This window comes from Macrobrachium nipponense, chromosome 39 (genome assembly GCF_015104395.2).
Source record: "Macrobrachium nipponense isolate FS-2020 chromosome 39, ASM1510439v2, whole genome shotgun sequence".
Taxonomy (NCBI): Eukaryota; Metazoa; Arthropoda; class Malacostraca; order Decapoda; family Palaemonidae; genus Macrobrachium; species Macrobrachium nipponense.
The window spans coordinates 11,340,964-11,358,731 of NC_061099.1; the positions used below are offsets into that span (position 1 = coordinate 11,340,964).

General features: G+C 37.6%; 1 protein-coding gene across 8 annotated transcripts; it reads right to left on the bottom strand.

Annotated features, from left to right (window-relative positions):
• Positions 1-1,520: 1,520 nt before the first annotated feature.
• Positions 1,521-16,464, bottom strand: LOC135210107 (uncharacterized). 8 transcript variants are annotated; one of them, XR_010313456.1, is made up of 10 exons: positions 16,281-16,463; positions 15,963-16,095; positions 14,419-14,599; positions 13,682-13,843; positions 13,078-13,214; positions 11,064-11,223; positions 9,169-10,746; positions 3,500-7,576; positions 3,248-3,321; positions 3,011-3,136 (listed from the first exon to the last, which is right to left on the bottom strand). XR_010313456.1 is itself a non-coding variant. In XM_064242917.1 (9 exons), exon 9 carries the CDS (start codon positions 7,063-7,065, stop codon positions 4,975-4,977), a length of 2,091 nt encoding a protein of 696 aa, XP_064098987.1. In that variant the 5' UTR covers positions 7,066-7,576; positions 9,169-10,150; positions 10,516-10,746; positions 11,064-11,223; positions 13,078-13,214; positions 13,682-13,843; positions 14,419-14,599; positions 15,963-16,095; positions 16,281-16,463; the 3' UTR covers positions 3,011-4,974. The 8 variants fall into 8 exon arrangements, 3 of the variants coding, with proteins under 3 accessions (XP_064098987.1, XP_064098988.1, XP_064098986.1); XR_010313457.1 differs by lacking the exons at positions 3,011-3,136; positions 3,248-3,321 and adding an exon at positions 1,521-2,725; XR_010313453.1 differs by lacking the exon at positions 3,248-3,321.
• Between the last annotated feature and the right edge of the window lie 1,304 nt (positions 16,465-17,768).

Genomic DNA, 17,768 nt, shown 5'->3' on the forward strand with positions numbered 1-17,768 from the left:
ACCATTGTTATCACCATGAACTCTGATAGAACCCCCGTTAATCATTTCCCATATCAGCAACGTGGGTTTTAATATTACCTTTTTCCGTAACACTCGTATCACCGCCATTAATATCACCGAGCACATCTCCTTTTTCAATAACCTCCATGACCTCCATTCTAATCACGTCCTCATAAGGCAGAAAAACACCAGGTATCCCGACTGTTATCCCATTATCGCCTGCATGGATCGAAATCTTGTCTCTTCTACAAGCAGGATGACCCAGCAAAAGTCTGTTGCCCAACGCAATTCCTTTCATTACCAAAAATGGTTCTGTTAACACTCTGTCACCGAGAGTAAACTGTATTTGAACACAACCCAGGGTATTTAATCTATGGGCTTGCACATTACACACCCTCTCCGTTGAGGGTTGCAAAGGGTAATTGGAAAACATGGATTGATACAAATTATAGTCCATTAAGTTTATAGATGCACCCGAGTCTATAAATATAAGGATATCCACATCCCCTACTGTTCCATAAACTATAGGCCTGGGCTCTGGGGCATCCCCCACGAGACCACAATGGCATGTACCAATCACCTGTACCCTTTTTGTTGATCGGGCTTCCAAAAATTTCGCCGATCCCTTTGGCCTCTGGCTTGACCTGCCTGGGAAGTTCTCACATTATAATTACCAGAACCTTGAGGTGTAGGCCTCGCATCTCTCCGTATCTGAGACGGACAAGATTGCCAATAATGATTGGTACTCTTACACATTCCACAATATTTAACCCTACACAATTTCTTTGGATGCCCTGGTTTATTGCAGTTGAAACAGCGCAACTGCTGTTGCTTATGATCGATCGATCTTTTGTTATATTCAACTTTTGCACACAGACCGGGAGGAGAAAATTCTGTCTCTTTGCACTCTATCCCTAGGGGCTGTCCCATTAAAAATTGTACTATCTACAGTGGGACATTTAGACATATGTTTCTCAATTTGGGCATAAAGTAATTCTTCGTCTGAAGTAGGGTCAATCTTTTCATCAAAGCTATTCACTATCGCATCCGGTACATCGTGCAAGAGCAGGGAAAAATAGATCAGTTTATGAACGTTCTCAAGAGAGACAGTACTCCCTGTAACCCATTTAGATGTTTTCAATTTTCCTACCCAATCCGACACTGCGTCAAAAAGTTTTGAACTATGTTCTACAAGGCTATTAGTGCCCTTCCGTAGTTTATAAAGACCCTGAAGGTCCCTCACTATATCTCCATGTTCCTTTGAGCCATAAGCTGTTTTCAAAAATGCTTGCAAATCAGTCCAGGTACGACATTTTGTAAATTGGAAACTTCTGCAACAGTGGGAGAGATCTGTAAATGCCTCTATATCATCTGTTATATTCTTTCCAGCTAAATAATTTTTCACCCCTTCAATGAAAATTTGTACAGGTTGTGATAGCACCCCATCTACCATCCCTCTGAAAGGGCTCACGCCCGCACTCATGTTCGTTACGTGATGTAGTAGCGTTGTGGTACTCTTAGTATCCGCCATCTTTCTCTTTTTCCGGATGCTCTTTTGTTTTATAAGATTCCCCGATCTCAATAACATCAATGTATTTATATACACAAAACCCAATCCAGAAAAATTAATACAAATTTTCCCCCAATAATGGATAACAAAAAGCAAACGCCCCCCACGCCCAGTATATCATCCCACGAAAGCAACAACAAAAAATAGGGAGGGGATAGAAAAAGAAAAAAAAAGGTGCAAAACGCTTACTAAGCGATCCAACCCAGCGACACCAGAGCCACACACACAAACTCTCTCTCTCTCTCTCTCTCTCTCTCTCTCTCTCTCTCTCTCTCAGGGCATGACTTGCAACAAAAACCCCCGCTCACAACATTACCATGTCCGTCGAATTTCGAGAGACATCAAAACAAAAATGCCCCCTTGAGTAAATTCGCCACAAAAAAAAGAATAATAATAAAAATAAAAGATAAAGAGGAGAAAATAGGAAAGAAAACTTGAAAATACACTCACATCTTCACATGACTGGAAACCGAATTCGTATACGTACCGCAAATATGCGTAGCCTGTTCACCACACTCGTGAAACACTTTAACACGTCGAAAATTAAACTTTTTCCCTTCACGTTTTAAAACACTGGTTTTCTTGAATCACAAAATGGCCGACACTGACTGAGCCAGAGAGATGCCCAGCGCTGGTCCACACCCAAACCATTGAAACAGCAAAAAGAGCCCCGAGTTGCCTGTGACATGATTATAACCCCCTTTCCTACCAAAAAATAAATAAATAAATAAATAAAATGTATGTCTAACTAGTTACCAGTTTCTTCGTTAGCGTACCTACAGCTTATAAAACATATAAAAAGCTTCTTAAACCGCCTGCCACCACTCTTACACCCTTTTATCAAAACTACACAAATTGGAAACCTTTACCTGTTGTCAATGGTGCCCTCTGTCTGCAAACATGTCATTAGGCTATTAAGCTCTCATTAATACAAAAATATACTATTTATTACCCAAAGCAGATGAACATAAAATAGGATAAAATGATTAATAAGTCATAGTGATAAAATCCCAAGTCTGCCCCACAAAGAAAACTATTAAGTTATCATTCCATTCTCCTGGCTAAGTATTCACTCCCACACCCAAAATGTCAATCGTTTCATTGTATTAGTCAGGATAGAGAATCCCGTCTTTATTATCATGGAATAGAGCCCATCTGTAATAAAGATGCATAATATAATATGGAATAAAGAGATATACTTCACACTTCTCTCTTTCCAAAAGCAATATTAAATAAGGAATACATTTCACACTTCTCTCTTTTCAAAAGCAATATTAAATAAGGAATACATTTATTTCACACTTCTCTCTCTGGCAACTGTTTCTAAGTCATATAAAATATGTGTTAACCTTTAAGATGGGGTTTTTCTCCCGACACCTGGTGCGCTGAATTTTTATTCATACACCGGGAAATTGATAAGGTTAATTGAAATATTAAGAAAAATTAAGTAATTTATTGTAATTGAAAACTGTCCTATCATCCAGGTGCTGATGCGGCAGCTAATACACAAAGTTGATCATCGTGAAGCTTGGGGGAGCCGCAGTAATTCAGCCACTTCCAAAATACCTTAAAATATTACCAAATGCCTAATTAAACACTACACAATTATCGTATGCATATATCTAAATTTAATTATGAGCATGTGCAGCACGTAATAACACTTGGCAAGTTGCATACCTTGGAAAATCTAAATATATATATATACCAACAGTCCAAACTGACGTCCACGTAGTACATAATACATGATATCCCTGGAAGGGTACGAAACCTCGTATTACAAATATGCAAGGTATGAAAAACAGATGCTTAAATGAAAATACTAAAAAGTAAGTGATGGTAATTGGAAGGCATTTTTATATGGGAAAGCATTATCCCTCCAAATGATTTCGGATTGACAAACGAAACTCCCCCTGAGTTTTACAGACCCACCGATATCATCCTGGGACGAAGGCGAAGTACGTGTAGAGTGAGACTGGGATGAAGGAATGCTTCTTCCTGGCTGGGTTTAAACGGCGATTACATGTCGAAAGGAATAGTCGTCGTCACTTCAAAGATATAGCTGTATATCCTTATATAATCAATAGAGCTCAGAGTATCTGAGTTACGAGACCCTTCGTGATTGAAATCTCCTTCGTAACTGACTTAAGTTTCCGTCAACCTCAGGAAGAAAGCAAAATCATTAGTGGTTGGTTAGGACAGAACCAGAACGGCCGCTGGAAGGCAGTGAGCTGTTAACAACCAAGGGGGTAGTTAAATATTTGAAAACTACGTTAACTGTCTTCCAGTGACCATGCTAATTAAACAAATAATAAAAAAATACAAATTCCATATGGAATTTCAGTACACTGCAGGGGAACGAATCCAAAAACATGTGTTTTTGGATTTTGATAAATACATAAGAATATATATACAATGCATACAAAATTTAAATTGATCAAAGTTTATAAATTCAACATTTCAGAGGTTTTTCTCCGGCTTTCCACAGCAGCCTTTCTTTTAGACCTCTCAGAAGCTGGTGATGATTTGTCTAAGTTTTGCAAATCACTGGACTTTGAGTCTTCATCATCTAAGGAAAGATAAGGTATTAGTTTATTAACGTGGAGTTTACAAATTTGTCTGGTACGTCCTTTAAATACTACAGCATGTGTAGTCTCCCCAAGATCATTCGTAAAAGTTTCCTTTATCCGACCTAAAGGATAATTGTTAATCTTAGTATTATCTTCCTTGATCAAAACAATGTCACCTACTTTTAGAGGATGATGAGTCACCGGGCGATATCTACCCTTCCTATCAACTGCTTGGCTTAAAAGTGTTTGCATAAACTCATGATGGTAAATATCTATAAGTTTACTCCTAATCCTAGACAGTGGTTCAAATTTATTAGTAGCTCCACAAGGGACAAATTCTTCATCTTTGGGTAAAGGTTGTAAATCTGGAATGACATTGAGTGAGGAAAGCTCATACCCCCTAATTAACATTTCGGGTGTTATTGGTTCAGGAAGGTCTTCTGCTGCACTATCCCTAAGAGCCTCTTTAAAAGATATTGGTCGTCGATTTACCAAGTGGACAACATGACATACAGTAAACTCAAAATCAAAGTAGGAGAGAATATTGTTCTTGATGGACCCATAGAGAAGTCGCTTTGTTAACTTGACACAAATCTCGACAAGGGAGCCCAACTGACTACATCCTTTGAAATATTGTTGAAAAGTTAATGGTTTAACACCACGTTCCTCAAAATACAACTGTGTGTGTGGGTCATTCAAAAATGAAGATATGACATTAGCTCCTGCAACTATTTGTGACCCTAAGTCACTAATGCATAACTGTGGAATGCCAAACTCGAAGCAATGAAGAGAAAATGCCCTAAGAAAATCTGGCACACTGAGTGTTCTACAAATTTTTTAATTAATTGCACGAGACCAAGTGCAAGTAAAACATAATAGCCATACCTTACCCTTTTCCTTCTCCAGTTTAACTGTAAAAGGCCCTATATAATCTACGAAAATATTGCCGAAAGGCACAGCTGGTGGGTCTTCCCTGAATTCCTTGTAACAATTCTGATTTAAATTGACAGGGCGTGCATTAAATCTCTTGCAGTGAACACATTGCCTCAGAATCTTTTTAACCACTGAAAAATTTCTAGGAATAAAATAATGTCTTCTTAATTCAGAAAGAACAGCATAGCATCCAGAATGAGCTAATTTGTGATGAATATCCAATATAATTAACTTCGTTAAATGACTGTCTCTTGATAATAGAATGGGAAATTTTTTCTCTTTCTTAAATTTGCTCTTCACTCTCAAAATGCCATTGTTATCAACAAACAAGTTAAACTGAGAAACTATACCTGGTATATCCTTTGCTGCAGAAAAACCTTTAGAAAAATGCTCCAAAACATCAGCAAAGTGATTTTGTTGATCGGTCAAAATCAAATGTACAAGAGCTAAAGCAAAAAAATTATTATCTTCTTGTACATCAACTTGTCTTCTCACTTTAGCTTTCCATTTGTGTATGCATATTATGCACCGACGGTACAGCAAAACAAGTCTTCGGAAGTCAGAAAAATCAGAAATCTTCACCAAGTAATTTCTCTTAACTAAAGGAACATTAGAAAGATTCATGTAATTTCCAGAAAGATAACCCGCTTGAGGAATAGTGAACTGCATGGTTTGCGCCCTAATATTACTCAGGTCCGGGCCTGAAAGGAAACAAGACTTCATTAACAATTTATATGATGTGCACCTGGTTACCATGTCAGCAGGATTCTCCTTGCCATTAATAAACCCAAAATGAACAGGATATGTTTCACACAGTTTTTGTATACTGTAAATTCTGTTCAATACAAAAGTAGAACATTGGTTCATTTTTTTAAGTTGAAGCGAAGAACTTATTAACCACTGCAGGGCACAAGAGGAATCTGAAAATAGACAAATCTTTGTCACCTTTATAGGTTTTATACAATTGGGACCAGCAAGATCCAAATAAAGACCAACAGATTGTTCGACTCCTAGATTAATGGCGTGGATCTCTAAAGATGGTATGGATTTACCTTTCAATTGGGTATTAACCAACCGATTTTTAGCATTAATAAAAGTAAGTTTGCCAGACTCAACATTCAATAAATAAATTACACACCAATATATGTCACAACTGGCATCAGTAAAAACAATTATATGATACTCACCATCCCTTCGACCCACAAAACGAGTTACTTTAAGAGGGGGCGATGAATTACACTGTCTACAGATATTCCTCCAGTCTTTAAGCTGTTGACTATTAAGAGGCTGGTCCCAGTTCAAACCCTTTTGACATTGCAAGTTATGCATATAAAGCCTACATTGGTTAAATAAAGGCAAGTTGAAACCAAATATATTGAACTGAGTGGCAATTGACCTAAGAATTAATCTTTTGGTATTAGCTTCTAGGTCAAGGGAAATTGGCCTAGTGAAAATATCATCCGAAAGTCTATTCCATTCAAGCCCAAACAATTTGTTGACTTCCAGGGTAAGAACTTCTGACCGATCTATGTCAGACTGCAGATCAATGTCATTAGTCACCAGTTGCTGAATTTCAAATTTAAAAGGTTTGAATATGCCAGCTAACTGCTCGTAGGCCCATCTCAAGTCATCAGAGTTGTTCATTGTGACAGCACCATTATCCATATATATTAAAGCATATATAAGTTTCTTGAGTTCATCGATTCTTGAATCATTACTGGAAGTCAAGATTAACATATAATACAATGAAGCCATCGAAAGAAATGGGCTACACCGAAGTCCAAATGAAAGCCTGACATTTTTATAAGCAACTGGGGTGTAATCACCTGTGGTGACATTCCGAAACCAAAAAAATAATAGCCTAGACTGATCAATTTCACTTAAAGCCAACATATTAAAAGCTTTCTTCAAATCAAAAATCAAAATTTTTTCATCAAACCTAATATTAAGAAATGCAGAGGAGAGCTTTTGATTTAAGTTAGGCCCAGCATACATATATTGATTATGTGACAGTGACAGTCTCTTAGAGGATTCTTGCAAATTTAGAAAGAAATACTATGCGACACTTCGTAGTTTCCCTTTCTGGCTTAAAGACTGGCATATGAGGTAAGAAAGAGTAGTTAGGATATTCAGCCTTAAATACCTCCAAGTCCAAAATAGGCTCAATAATACCCGCCTTCAATTGCTCCTTTATGCAGTTATCTACCAACTGCAATGAACCTTTCTTACGAAGTAATTTTTCAATTTGATTGAAGAACAGCCTTGGAAAGAGAGACTTTTCTCGAAAGGAGGTGCGATACCTTCCCATTCCATAACAGGGGAACAACTATGCGTCCATCACCTTTCGTGTGCAAATTTCTGAAAGTGTAGTCCACAAGAGAATCATCGAGCCGATTAGATTCATCACTGTAAACTTTCTGATCATAGTTCAAATAAAATTGGCTCTCCATATTCAAAATCTGATCAGTTGCTTCTTGCAGTTTCCTATCAATAATAGTCCCTCTATCTGAAAGCACAGTAAAAGAACAATTTGTTGTAATGTCATTGAGTTCGTAAAATTCTTCATTCACTGATACACTAGTAGCTAGAAAATATGAATGGCTAGGGAAAGTGTAATATGTACCGTGTTCAGTATTAGAATTTTCTCCCCTCAATGGTTTCGAGGCCAAACTTTCATTACCTTTTAGTGAATTAAGATTAATTAGGAACCTATCAACATTCCCCATAAGCATTATTCCTAAAGAAGTCTCAATATACACAGACGAATTAGGACTCCCTATCACTATGTCTCTTCCCAAAAGACAATGTGAAAAATCTACTCCTAACAAAAGCTGAACATCATCAGTGCTCTGAGAATTGGTTGATAAAAGCTTGTCAGCAAATACAAAATTTTTACTCTGCATTATACTAACTACTTGGCCAAGACCAGGTAAACTCAATTGCAAGTTTATAGAGGGTACAACTAGAGCAGAAATAGCAAAGGTTTCATTCCCCAGTTTAATAGGAACTTCAACAAGACTAGTAGAATATTCCTTTTGACCATTAAACCCTTTCACAGTCAGTTTTACTTTAGTAGCTAAAGACCTGAAATTGTAAAAGGAAGCTAACTTGCTAGATATAAAAGTGTTTTGTGATCCTGAATCTTTAAGACCCCTGTAAAGCCTATCATGACCATTTATACAAAATGTAAAAGTAGGGAGAACTGAACCTGTGGTAACATTTGGTAATACGGCTATCCCACTGCTTGCTTCCTTGGAAGACTCTGCTTTACTATTAATCATATCAGGACTAAGGTTCCAACAAAGATACTCCATATGATACTGTGAACAATGTGAACAAGGTCTTCGAAATCTGAATTTACATGCTTTAGTGGCATGATTAAAATTTCCACATTTTACACAACCTTTATGCAATTTTAATAAATCAATTTTGGCAGAAGGGGTGGCATACTTAGTACACTTATAATTTAAGTGATCACCGTCAGAAATACCGGCCTTAGTACAAAAATTACAAGCTTTGGTTGGAACTGTCTTAGTTTTAACAGCCATTGTATTAGTCTTTTCCTGGAATGGCTTTGAATGAGCTACAACTTTATCCCTGACCGATAATTTTACCTTTCGCCTGACCCTGTTCATACCTTTCACATGCTGTAAAGAAATTATCTATGATTTGCTTAAGTGATGGATGAGTCACTTATGATATGAACCATATGAGACTTAAATCTATCATTGAGTGCAGACCAAACGAAATATCGAACAACCTCATCAACATCAATATTTAAATATTTTAAATTTTCGACTATAGTCCTAAGTTCTGATAAGAAAACAAAGGGGTCGTCTCCTTCTTTGAGATGTAGACAGGTCAATTTCTTAATTACAGCCGACTTTCGTAATTCACTCGAGGCAAAAGCCTGAATCATTAAGTCTTTGGCATCTTTGTAACTTTCTTTATCGGCCTCCAATGAACCAAGTAAACATTTAGCCCTACCCTCTACTTGTTGCTTCAAAAGTAAGAGCAAGTCCCTGTCTGGATAGTTAAAACTTTGGGTCGTGGTTTCAAATTCTCGAATGAATTTCAAAAAATCTTCACCTTCCTTACTTTGGAATTTTGGTAGAGGTGCAGTGGGTTGCCTCAAAAGGCTCCTAGCAATATCAGTAGTAGATGAAAGTGGAGGGCTTCCAGCATTGACACTAACATCCAACAAAGGCACAATACCTGAAATTTTATCATAGTACGACTGACATGCAGAGAGCTCAGCCTCCAAATCCTCGTCTCTAAATTCCCCTGAAAATTTTAGAGTCTGTATTTTAGAATCCAAGTCACTTAATCTCTTCCTGTACTCCAAGAGAACACCCTGCTCAGATACTTTTGCCGTGTTATCTAATGAAAGGTACTGTGAAGAATGGTTGGCACATTCTGTAACCTTCTTCCTAATAATCTTACGCTGACCAATTAGCACTACCAATTCAGCCATTATGAAGACAAATAAGCATACAAACACCAATATAAGTATAATTACTGCAATACACAGCGAAAATTTCAAAAAATGGTAAAAGATACTTAGTACATATATGCAACAAAGTTATTACTAAGCAAAAACTTTCACAGCAACGCAAAAATTAGGTGAACTCAAATACTAAATTATTTTGCAAAGGGATAAACATCAAACTACGAATCGAAAAATATTTTACACTGAACTCTTAGATAAATCACCAAGTGATAAACATTAGCTACGAATTCGCAAAAATGACACTGAACTTTAAAGAAACTTGCAATAAGAGGGATTTAAAATATTGTAAGTGAAAAACCCCACAGGAAGAAACCTCCAATTCACCGCAATTCACGTCCTATGTCACGCACGTAACCTATAATGCCTAATCCTGTCACGGTCGCCATGCGCTGAATTTTTATTCATACACCGGGAAATTGATAAGGTTAATTGAAATATTAAGAAGAATTAAGTAATTTATTGTAATTGAAAACTGTCCTATCATCCAGGTGCTGATGCGGCAGCTAATACACAAAGTTGATCATCGTGAAGCTTGGGGGAGCCGCAGTAATTCAGCCACTTCCAAAATACCTTAAAATATTACCAAATGCCTAATTAAACACTACACAATTATCGTATGCATATATCTAAATTTAATTATGAGCATGTGCAGCACGTAATAACACTTGGCAAGTTGCATACCTTGGAAAATCTAAATATATATATATATACCAACAGTCCAAACTGACGTCCACGTAGTACATAATACATGATATCCCTGGAAGGGTACGAAACCTCGTATTACAAATATGCAAGGTATGAAAAACAGATGCTTAAATGAAAATACTAAAAAGTAAGTGATGGTAATTGGAAGGCATTTTTATATGGGAAAGCATTATCCCTCCAAATGATTTCAGATTGACAAACGAAACTCCCCCTGAGTTTTACAGACCCACCGATATCATCCTGGGACGAAGGCGAAGTACGTGTAGAGTGAGAGACTGCGATGAAGGAATGTTTCTTCCTGGCTGGGTTTAAACGGCGATTACATGTCGAAAGGAATAGTCGTCGTCACTTCAAAGATATAGCTGTATATCCTTATATAATCAATAGAGCTCAGAGTATCTGAGTTACGAGACCCTTGGTGATTGAAATCTCCTTCGTAACTGACTTAAGTTTCCGTCAACCTCAGGAAGAAAGCAAAATCATTAGTGGTTGGTTAGGACAGAACCAGAACGGCCGCTGGAAGGCAGTGAGCTGTTAACAACCAAGGGGGTAGTTAAATATTTGAAAACTACGTTAACTGTCTTCCAGTGACCATGCTAATTAAACAAATAATAAAAAAATACAAATTCCATATGGAATTTCAGTACACCTGGCGTTTACCAAACCGACCTCTTTCTTACGTATCAGATTCCTTCATTCAAGAAGGCTGCCTCTACAGCTCAATCTGTCTCCAAGCAAGACATGATATGTAATTCACTAACACATTACACTGACTTACCTTTCACAGTTAGAGTGAGAAATCCCCTTACAGATCCACCCCTATTTCTAGCCTCACATACATAATGACCTGAGTGCATTTTGGGATCTAGGCGAGGGATCATTATGGTCTGGTTGTTCTCCCTGAATTCACCGAAATCACTGGGAAGAGGCTGATTCTCCTGTTCAGAATTTGAATCACGTTGGTAAACGGGTAAACTTTTGATCTGGCTCATCTCCTCTACAACAATAACAACTACAGTAAAACTGGCTATAACTATAAGAAGTGTAAAATGAAATATTTTTCATGGTTAGAAAAGCTGTATAGATTAGTAATATACCCGTCTCTAACAAGGCATCTTTGAAAAACAAACTCAGAGTGTAACAAATTCCAGTTGCACTCTTACTACTACATGCTTAGACAACACGACTGAGTGAAAAAAAAGCATATGCGAAAAATAAGCTCTGAATAATAATCATTAATAATAATAATAATAGCTGTGTCCACGGCAATCAATTTAAATTTATATAGTCTTCTCTGTTCTTATAGTCTTGTTTTCATCAGCATGTAGCTGTTATATCACGTTTCCTAAGGACATATACTACAGACTTCTGTTGTCTTAGATTCGTTTCCTCTAACATGTTGACAGCGCACTGATCGACAGATATGAGAGTACAAAAGCGAATGAAGGGAGGGTGTTTACAATAGGGGTTTCAGTAGGCTGAATTTTAATTAGTCATAGGATGGTGACGAGATCTTCTAGGCCTAACCAGTGATGCTGGCTGGGTGTGGGTGTTGGCTCAGGTAACGCCACCACTGGTGTGGTTGGTATTATAGGCCGTCCAGGTGACATTCTCCTCTCTCTCTCTCTCTCTCTCTCATGACGGTGTTTGGTGTCTGCTGATTTCTTACATTTTATTCCTTGTGATGGTGGGGAGAAATTCTGTTTCTTTCACCATGTTGATACTTGGCTTTTTTTCTTTCTTTCTTTTTTTAACAAATGGAGTGCCACGAGAAACCATAGACATCTTCGGTCTGGTGTCTGGTGTACAATTTCCATGGTCTAGAAGCTCAGCTCTTTCTGGTCTTTTGCTGTGATTTTCTCTGTAACGGTTAAAGACGGCCTCTGCCTGAATGTGGCAGGAGAGATGCTGATGAGAGTCTGATGGTGGTCATCCTGATATACGTGTGGTGGAGACTTCCAAAGGGCCTCCTCTTCATAGGCGTTTCTGGGGGTTGCGGATTGTTTTTCAGAAGCAGCTGGCTAGTTTTCATGTTTTTCTTTTTCTTTTGAATAAAATAATAAAGAAAAAATTCTCCCCCACTGCAGAAAGAGATAAACTTAACCTCATAGTTTATAAAAACTAGCCAGCCGCTTCTGAACAACAACCCGCATCCACTGTCCAAAATCAGACCGGCGACGCCTGGACGGCCTATAATAGCAACCACACCAGTGGTGGGGTTACCTGAGCCAACACCCAGCCCCCAGCTAGTAACACCGGTTAGGCCTAGAAGATCTCAAGGCCTTAGTGAAAGATTTCGTCACCATCCTATGACTAATTGAAATTCAGCCTACTGACCAACCCTCCTATTGTAAACACACTGCCCGCTATAAATAGTACCTGCACAGCACGATATCTTAATTCATTCGCTTTTCTATACTCTCATAGGTGATCGTCGATGCGCTGTCGACACGTTAGAGGAAATGAACCTATGACAACAGAAATCTGTATATGTCCTCAGGAAACTTGATATATACTATCTACATGCTGATGACAAGAAGATTGTCAGACAAACAGAGAAAACTCTGTATGATGTAAAAGCCGTGAAAACTGCTATAAATTTTAATGCTACTGCCCTCAAAGAAGGTCTCCTCCACTACTAACTACTACTACTAACTACTACTACTACTACTACTACTAATAATAATAATAATAGAGTATTACAAACTCTAGTTACACTCAAACATTCATAAACAACATGAGCGATTGAGAGCAGAGCTCAAGGTTGAAGAGTAGTAATTGAGAAAACGAACTTTTTTCCAGGAGATGTCGATGACAGGCGTCCCGGAGACGAAACAATTGAAAGCGAAAGCATTTCCGGCCATCCAAATTTCCTCGTGGTCATCTGGCCACATGTTTCCTGTTGTGTTGAGAACTACAGGGATGAGAGCTGCAAAGATAAAATATTCTTAAGTAGCATTACTTGATTTTTTTTAACCCTGCGGTTGCTTTGTTTTAGGGAACATGTGGGTGAACACAATGGACTTTTGTTCTGTGTGTGTGTATATGTGTGCAAAGTGAGCAATATTACAGGTCATTGACTCTGGCTAAATCAAAAATATAGTTAAGTGCCTCCTGTTTGTCCCCAGTATGACAGTTCTAATCCAATGAAAATATTCTAGAAAGATTTGAGGTTCGCCGATTATGAAAAAGGGTGTGTTAAGTGCTCTGTATTTTGTTTAACCATTATACCTTGTACAGCAAAACTGGGAATAATTACGTGATCTGACTGTCAGTATCATGACCCCTGAGTCAAATGGTTTCGGTGACAGTGAAGGAAATTTGCTAGGATGATTGCCAGAGAATAACTGCCCTGTGTACAAGGAAAACCAAGAATTATTCATGGATTATTCTCACCTTCGACTTTGTGGTACAATGTTATTTCGCTGCTCACAACACCTGGTTTTGGGAGTCCAGTGCACTTGTACGTCCCTTCGTGTCTACTGCTGACGTTTGCAACGTCTAAGGTAGCAATCAGGTCGAGATCATTTTCTTTGTATGCAACAGGTACTTCATTATCTGTCAACAGAATAATCTGGCAACATTATCTCAGGCATTAATAATCAACAGTGAAAACTTATTTTTAGAAATTGTAAAATTGGTTCCCTGGAAAAAATTTAAGATTTGATAAGTGTGATAAGGCAATTTTCCTTTGGAATAACGTGATTCCTGGTGGTGGTTTAAAAAAAAAGTTCTAATTGATTATTACCAAGACATTGACTACCGTTAGACAGAAAACGGGTTGTTCATTCAAGGTAAAATGTAATGTTCGTGCCAAGCCAATCAATTTTCCTATCCTGGAGACATCAGAAGTAACAAAAAAAGATTCTTTGTGCTCAGTAAATTATAAGAAAAGGAGCTCCGAGCCTATCAGCAACAAGACTATGCGGCCACAGATCCGTATTGTGCCCAGGAGAGAGAGGGAGGGGGGGGGGGGGGGAGAGAGAGAGAAGAGAGAGAAGGGGGGGGGGAGTATACCTGACTGACGTCCTTGACATCCTAACACTTTCCACAAATTCTGGGCCCCCTTCTAGCATAAAGGGACAGAGCAGCTGTGTGCCTTTTGCTTAGGACAAAGAAGTGGAGTCCCTTACCTCCTGAAGACACTCCCTCGTCTGTGTGCGAGAACGCCAGAGACGTTACGAAAGTAGAACTTGGCGGCTGCGCAAGTCAAGGTGAAAGCGTCTGTCTCGACTGAAGTGTCATTAGAAGTTGCTTGCAGGTCCTTCATTCCACCGGTGCCGCTGTACTTGAAGGAAAAGGGCTGTTCGAACTCTGGGAAAAAGAAGTGCTTTTTGAAAGTAAGAATGAACCTGAAAGCATACAAAATGTGCTTTGATGGTTTTACAGTCGATGAGAGAGCAGGAGTGGGAGGAGATAAGTGTGAGAGGAGTGAAATAAGCATGCAATGTATGTATTGTTTGATGTGCCAATAGGTTTTATTAATTGTCTTAATCGATGAAGAGGAATAAGACAATTAACAGAGCCTGTGGCGGTTCAGTGAACCCCAGGCATCATCACCTAAGGGTATTTCTCCCACCATATGTTTCGCCAATATAACTGTTTCTGACATTCACTGCTTGATACAGGTGGCAGTCAGACCACCGAAATATATATATATATATATATATTATATATATATATATATATATCTATATATATATATATATATATATATATATATATATATATATAGTTCCTTAGCTTTAAACCAAAGCATTTTAAATGGGCCTGTTATACCTGAGGCGTATCCTGTTTTAACAGATTTTATTTACACACACACACACCCATATATATATATATATGGCATGTGTATGTTCGTATGTACGTATAAATGACAGTTTGCAACAAAGTTTACACAATTTTTTTAAAACCCTTAAATATAATACACAAATAATCCAGTATGTCAAAAGTCACTGTCAAGATTCCCTAACCAGGGTTTGAACTGAACTAAGGTAACGAGAGAGACTTTATCCTCTCAGTCGCCAATAGGGGATAAAGTCATGGTAGGCAACGTGCCAGTCCCAAAGGGGGCGTTGGCCAAAAGGGGGCGTTGGCTAGATTCTTGTTTGTCCAAGGTATAATGAATTCAAACTGAATGTCTTCTTTTAAGCCTAATCCAATTAAATATTTACATATGAGTATACTTTGTGTTTTATATGAGAGTATACACAGTACATGTAAGTCTATATATATATATATATATATATATATATATATATATATATATTATATACGTATATTATATAATATAATATATATATATATATTATATATATATTATATATATATATACACACACATTACATGTACTGTGTATACTCTCTTATAAACACAAAGTATACTCATTTATATATAGCATATATTTATGTATGATATTTATATATATATATATATATATAGTATATATATATATATATATATATATATATATATATATACACAGTATATATTTATGAACATTGAAAGAAAATTTCAAATATGGTACATTGGGAAAAAAATACAAAATAAAGCCTCATTAAAAAAATGTTTAGCACTAAAGCAATCCATCACGCTAGAGGTGAATGAAAAAGTATTTAATGTCAAAAAAGGAGAATGATAAGACCAAGAGAGGGGGAAGAGAGAGAGAGCAACAAACCTGAAACCACAATATCAGCAGATTTGTTTTTCTTTCCGGATCGACATACGATCCAGGCAGATTCTGTAGCCACAAACGTGCATTCGGATGAATGGTGGTTCTCCTTGTGTACTTCATACGTAATCTGAGAATCCTGTAAAGCGACGTAAAGTAAGTAAACAAATAGTTACCCTTTTGTAAGTGCTTGACTGTTGAAAACTAGTTTGTATTAGGGTTAATGATACTCTGTCAAGAAAGGTTTTGACCAAGACAAGAAATGATGCCAGTTTTTGCCACTTTTGACAAAGGTGTGTGAATACCAGATACCCCCATATATACCTCTAGCTCACTGAAGAATTTGGGGCATGGTACGCCGTTTGGGCAGGACTGATAATGCCAAGTGATGTTCTCCATAGGATACCCAGTAGCACTGCAACTGAGAGTTATCGTGGCGTTTGGCCTTGTGGTAGCGTTGATTCCCGTTATTTTGAGTTCCGTCTCGCCTGGTTTGGAGAAGCAGTTTCATTTTAACCCGTGCGAAGGGCCCTTCAAATCGTGAATGTCTAAAAACAATGAAGTGCGCCTTATTTCGTCAGGAAATTTATCGTACATTACATCCATTAGTGAGGCCGTGGATTTGCCAGGTTTAAATTAAAAAAAAAAATCCTGAGTGAAGAGAAACAATGATAGGGATATTATTTTTTCAACAATGAACGATAGTTAACATAAATTCTTCTTCTCTAAACTCACAAAAGGAAGCTGCCTTGAAACAGAAAGGATAAGCCTAAATTTAAAACTAAATGTTGATTTACAGTAAGGGGGTGTTTGGATAAGTTTAGGCTTATCCTTTGCCCTTATGCCAGACCGCAAAAACAACCTAGACTTCATAGTGGCTTTTGATAAATTCATATCTGACAAAAACTACAGCCGTGAAGAGATATGTTTTAAAAGGAGTGTTACTAAATGCTTTAACCGACCTTCATAAGAAATATCCTGTTCCCCGCAGATTCATGATAGCCATCCACTCGCTAAAAAAGTTAGATGTTTATAATAAGTAGATCCGACAAAGACGGCAAAATTGTAATAATGGGCAAAGACTTCTACCTCGACAAAATCAACCAGCTCCTTAGCGACACAAATACTTACGAAAAACTGACGAAAAATCCCCTCCAGAACGTTCCCACAGAATTTTTTCGGAAAGTAAGATTAATTGGCCAAGACAAAAAGAGTATTGAACTATTAGAGAAATTTAAAGTAATTAATCCTAAATTACCCTACTTTTATGGCTCCCTTCCCTCACAAAGACAATCTTCCATTCAGACCCATCGTTTCATGCGCCGGAGCTTTCAATTACAAAATTTCTAAATGGTTAGCTGGCCTCCTCTCCTTTTTTAGCACTTTTTCTTCCAGTCACATCAAACATTCGGAAGACTTTTGTCACAAATTCAGAGAAGCACATATACCACTTCGCAACATAAAACTTTTAAGCCTTGATGTAGACTCACTATTCACAAAAGTACCAGTACAGGACGTTCTTCAGTTTTTAAGGGAAAAATTATCCCCCTATTCAGATCATTTCCCTTTGGCACTTGACAAAATAATAAAGTTAGTTGAATTATGTGCATCTAATAACGTATTTTCATTCGGGGAATCATTCTACAAGCAAAAATTCGGGTGTAGTATGGATAGTCCTTCAAGTCCTATTTTAGCCAATCTGTACATGGAATACTTTGAAACTACAGTAATAAATGCAATAAAACCCAAAAACAATGCTGTGGATGAGATACGTGGATGACATACTAACATTTTTGGGATAATAAGTGGGGT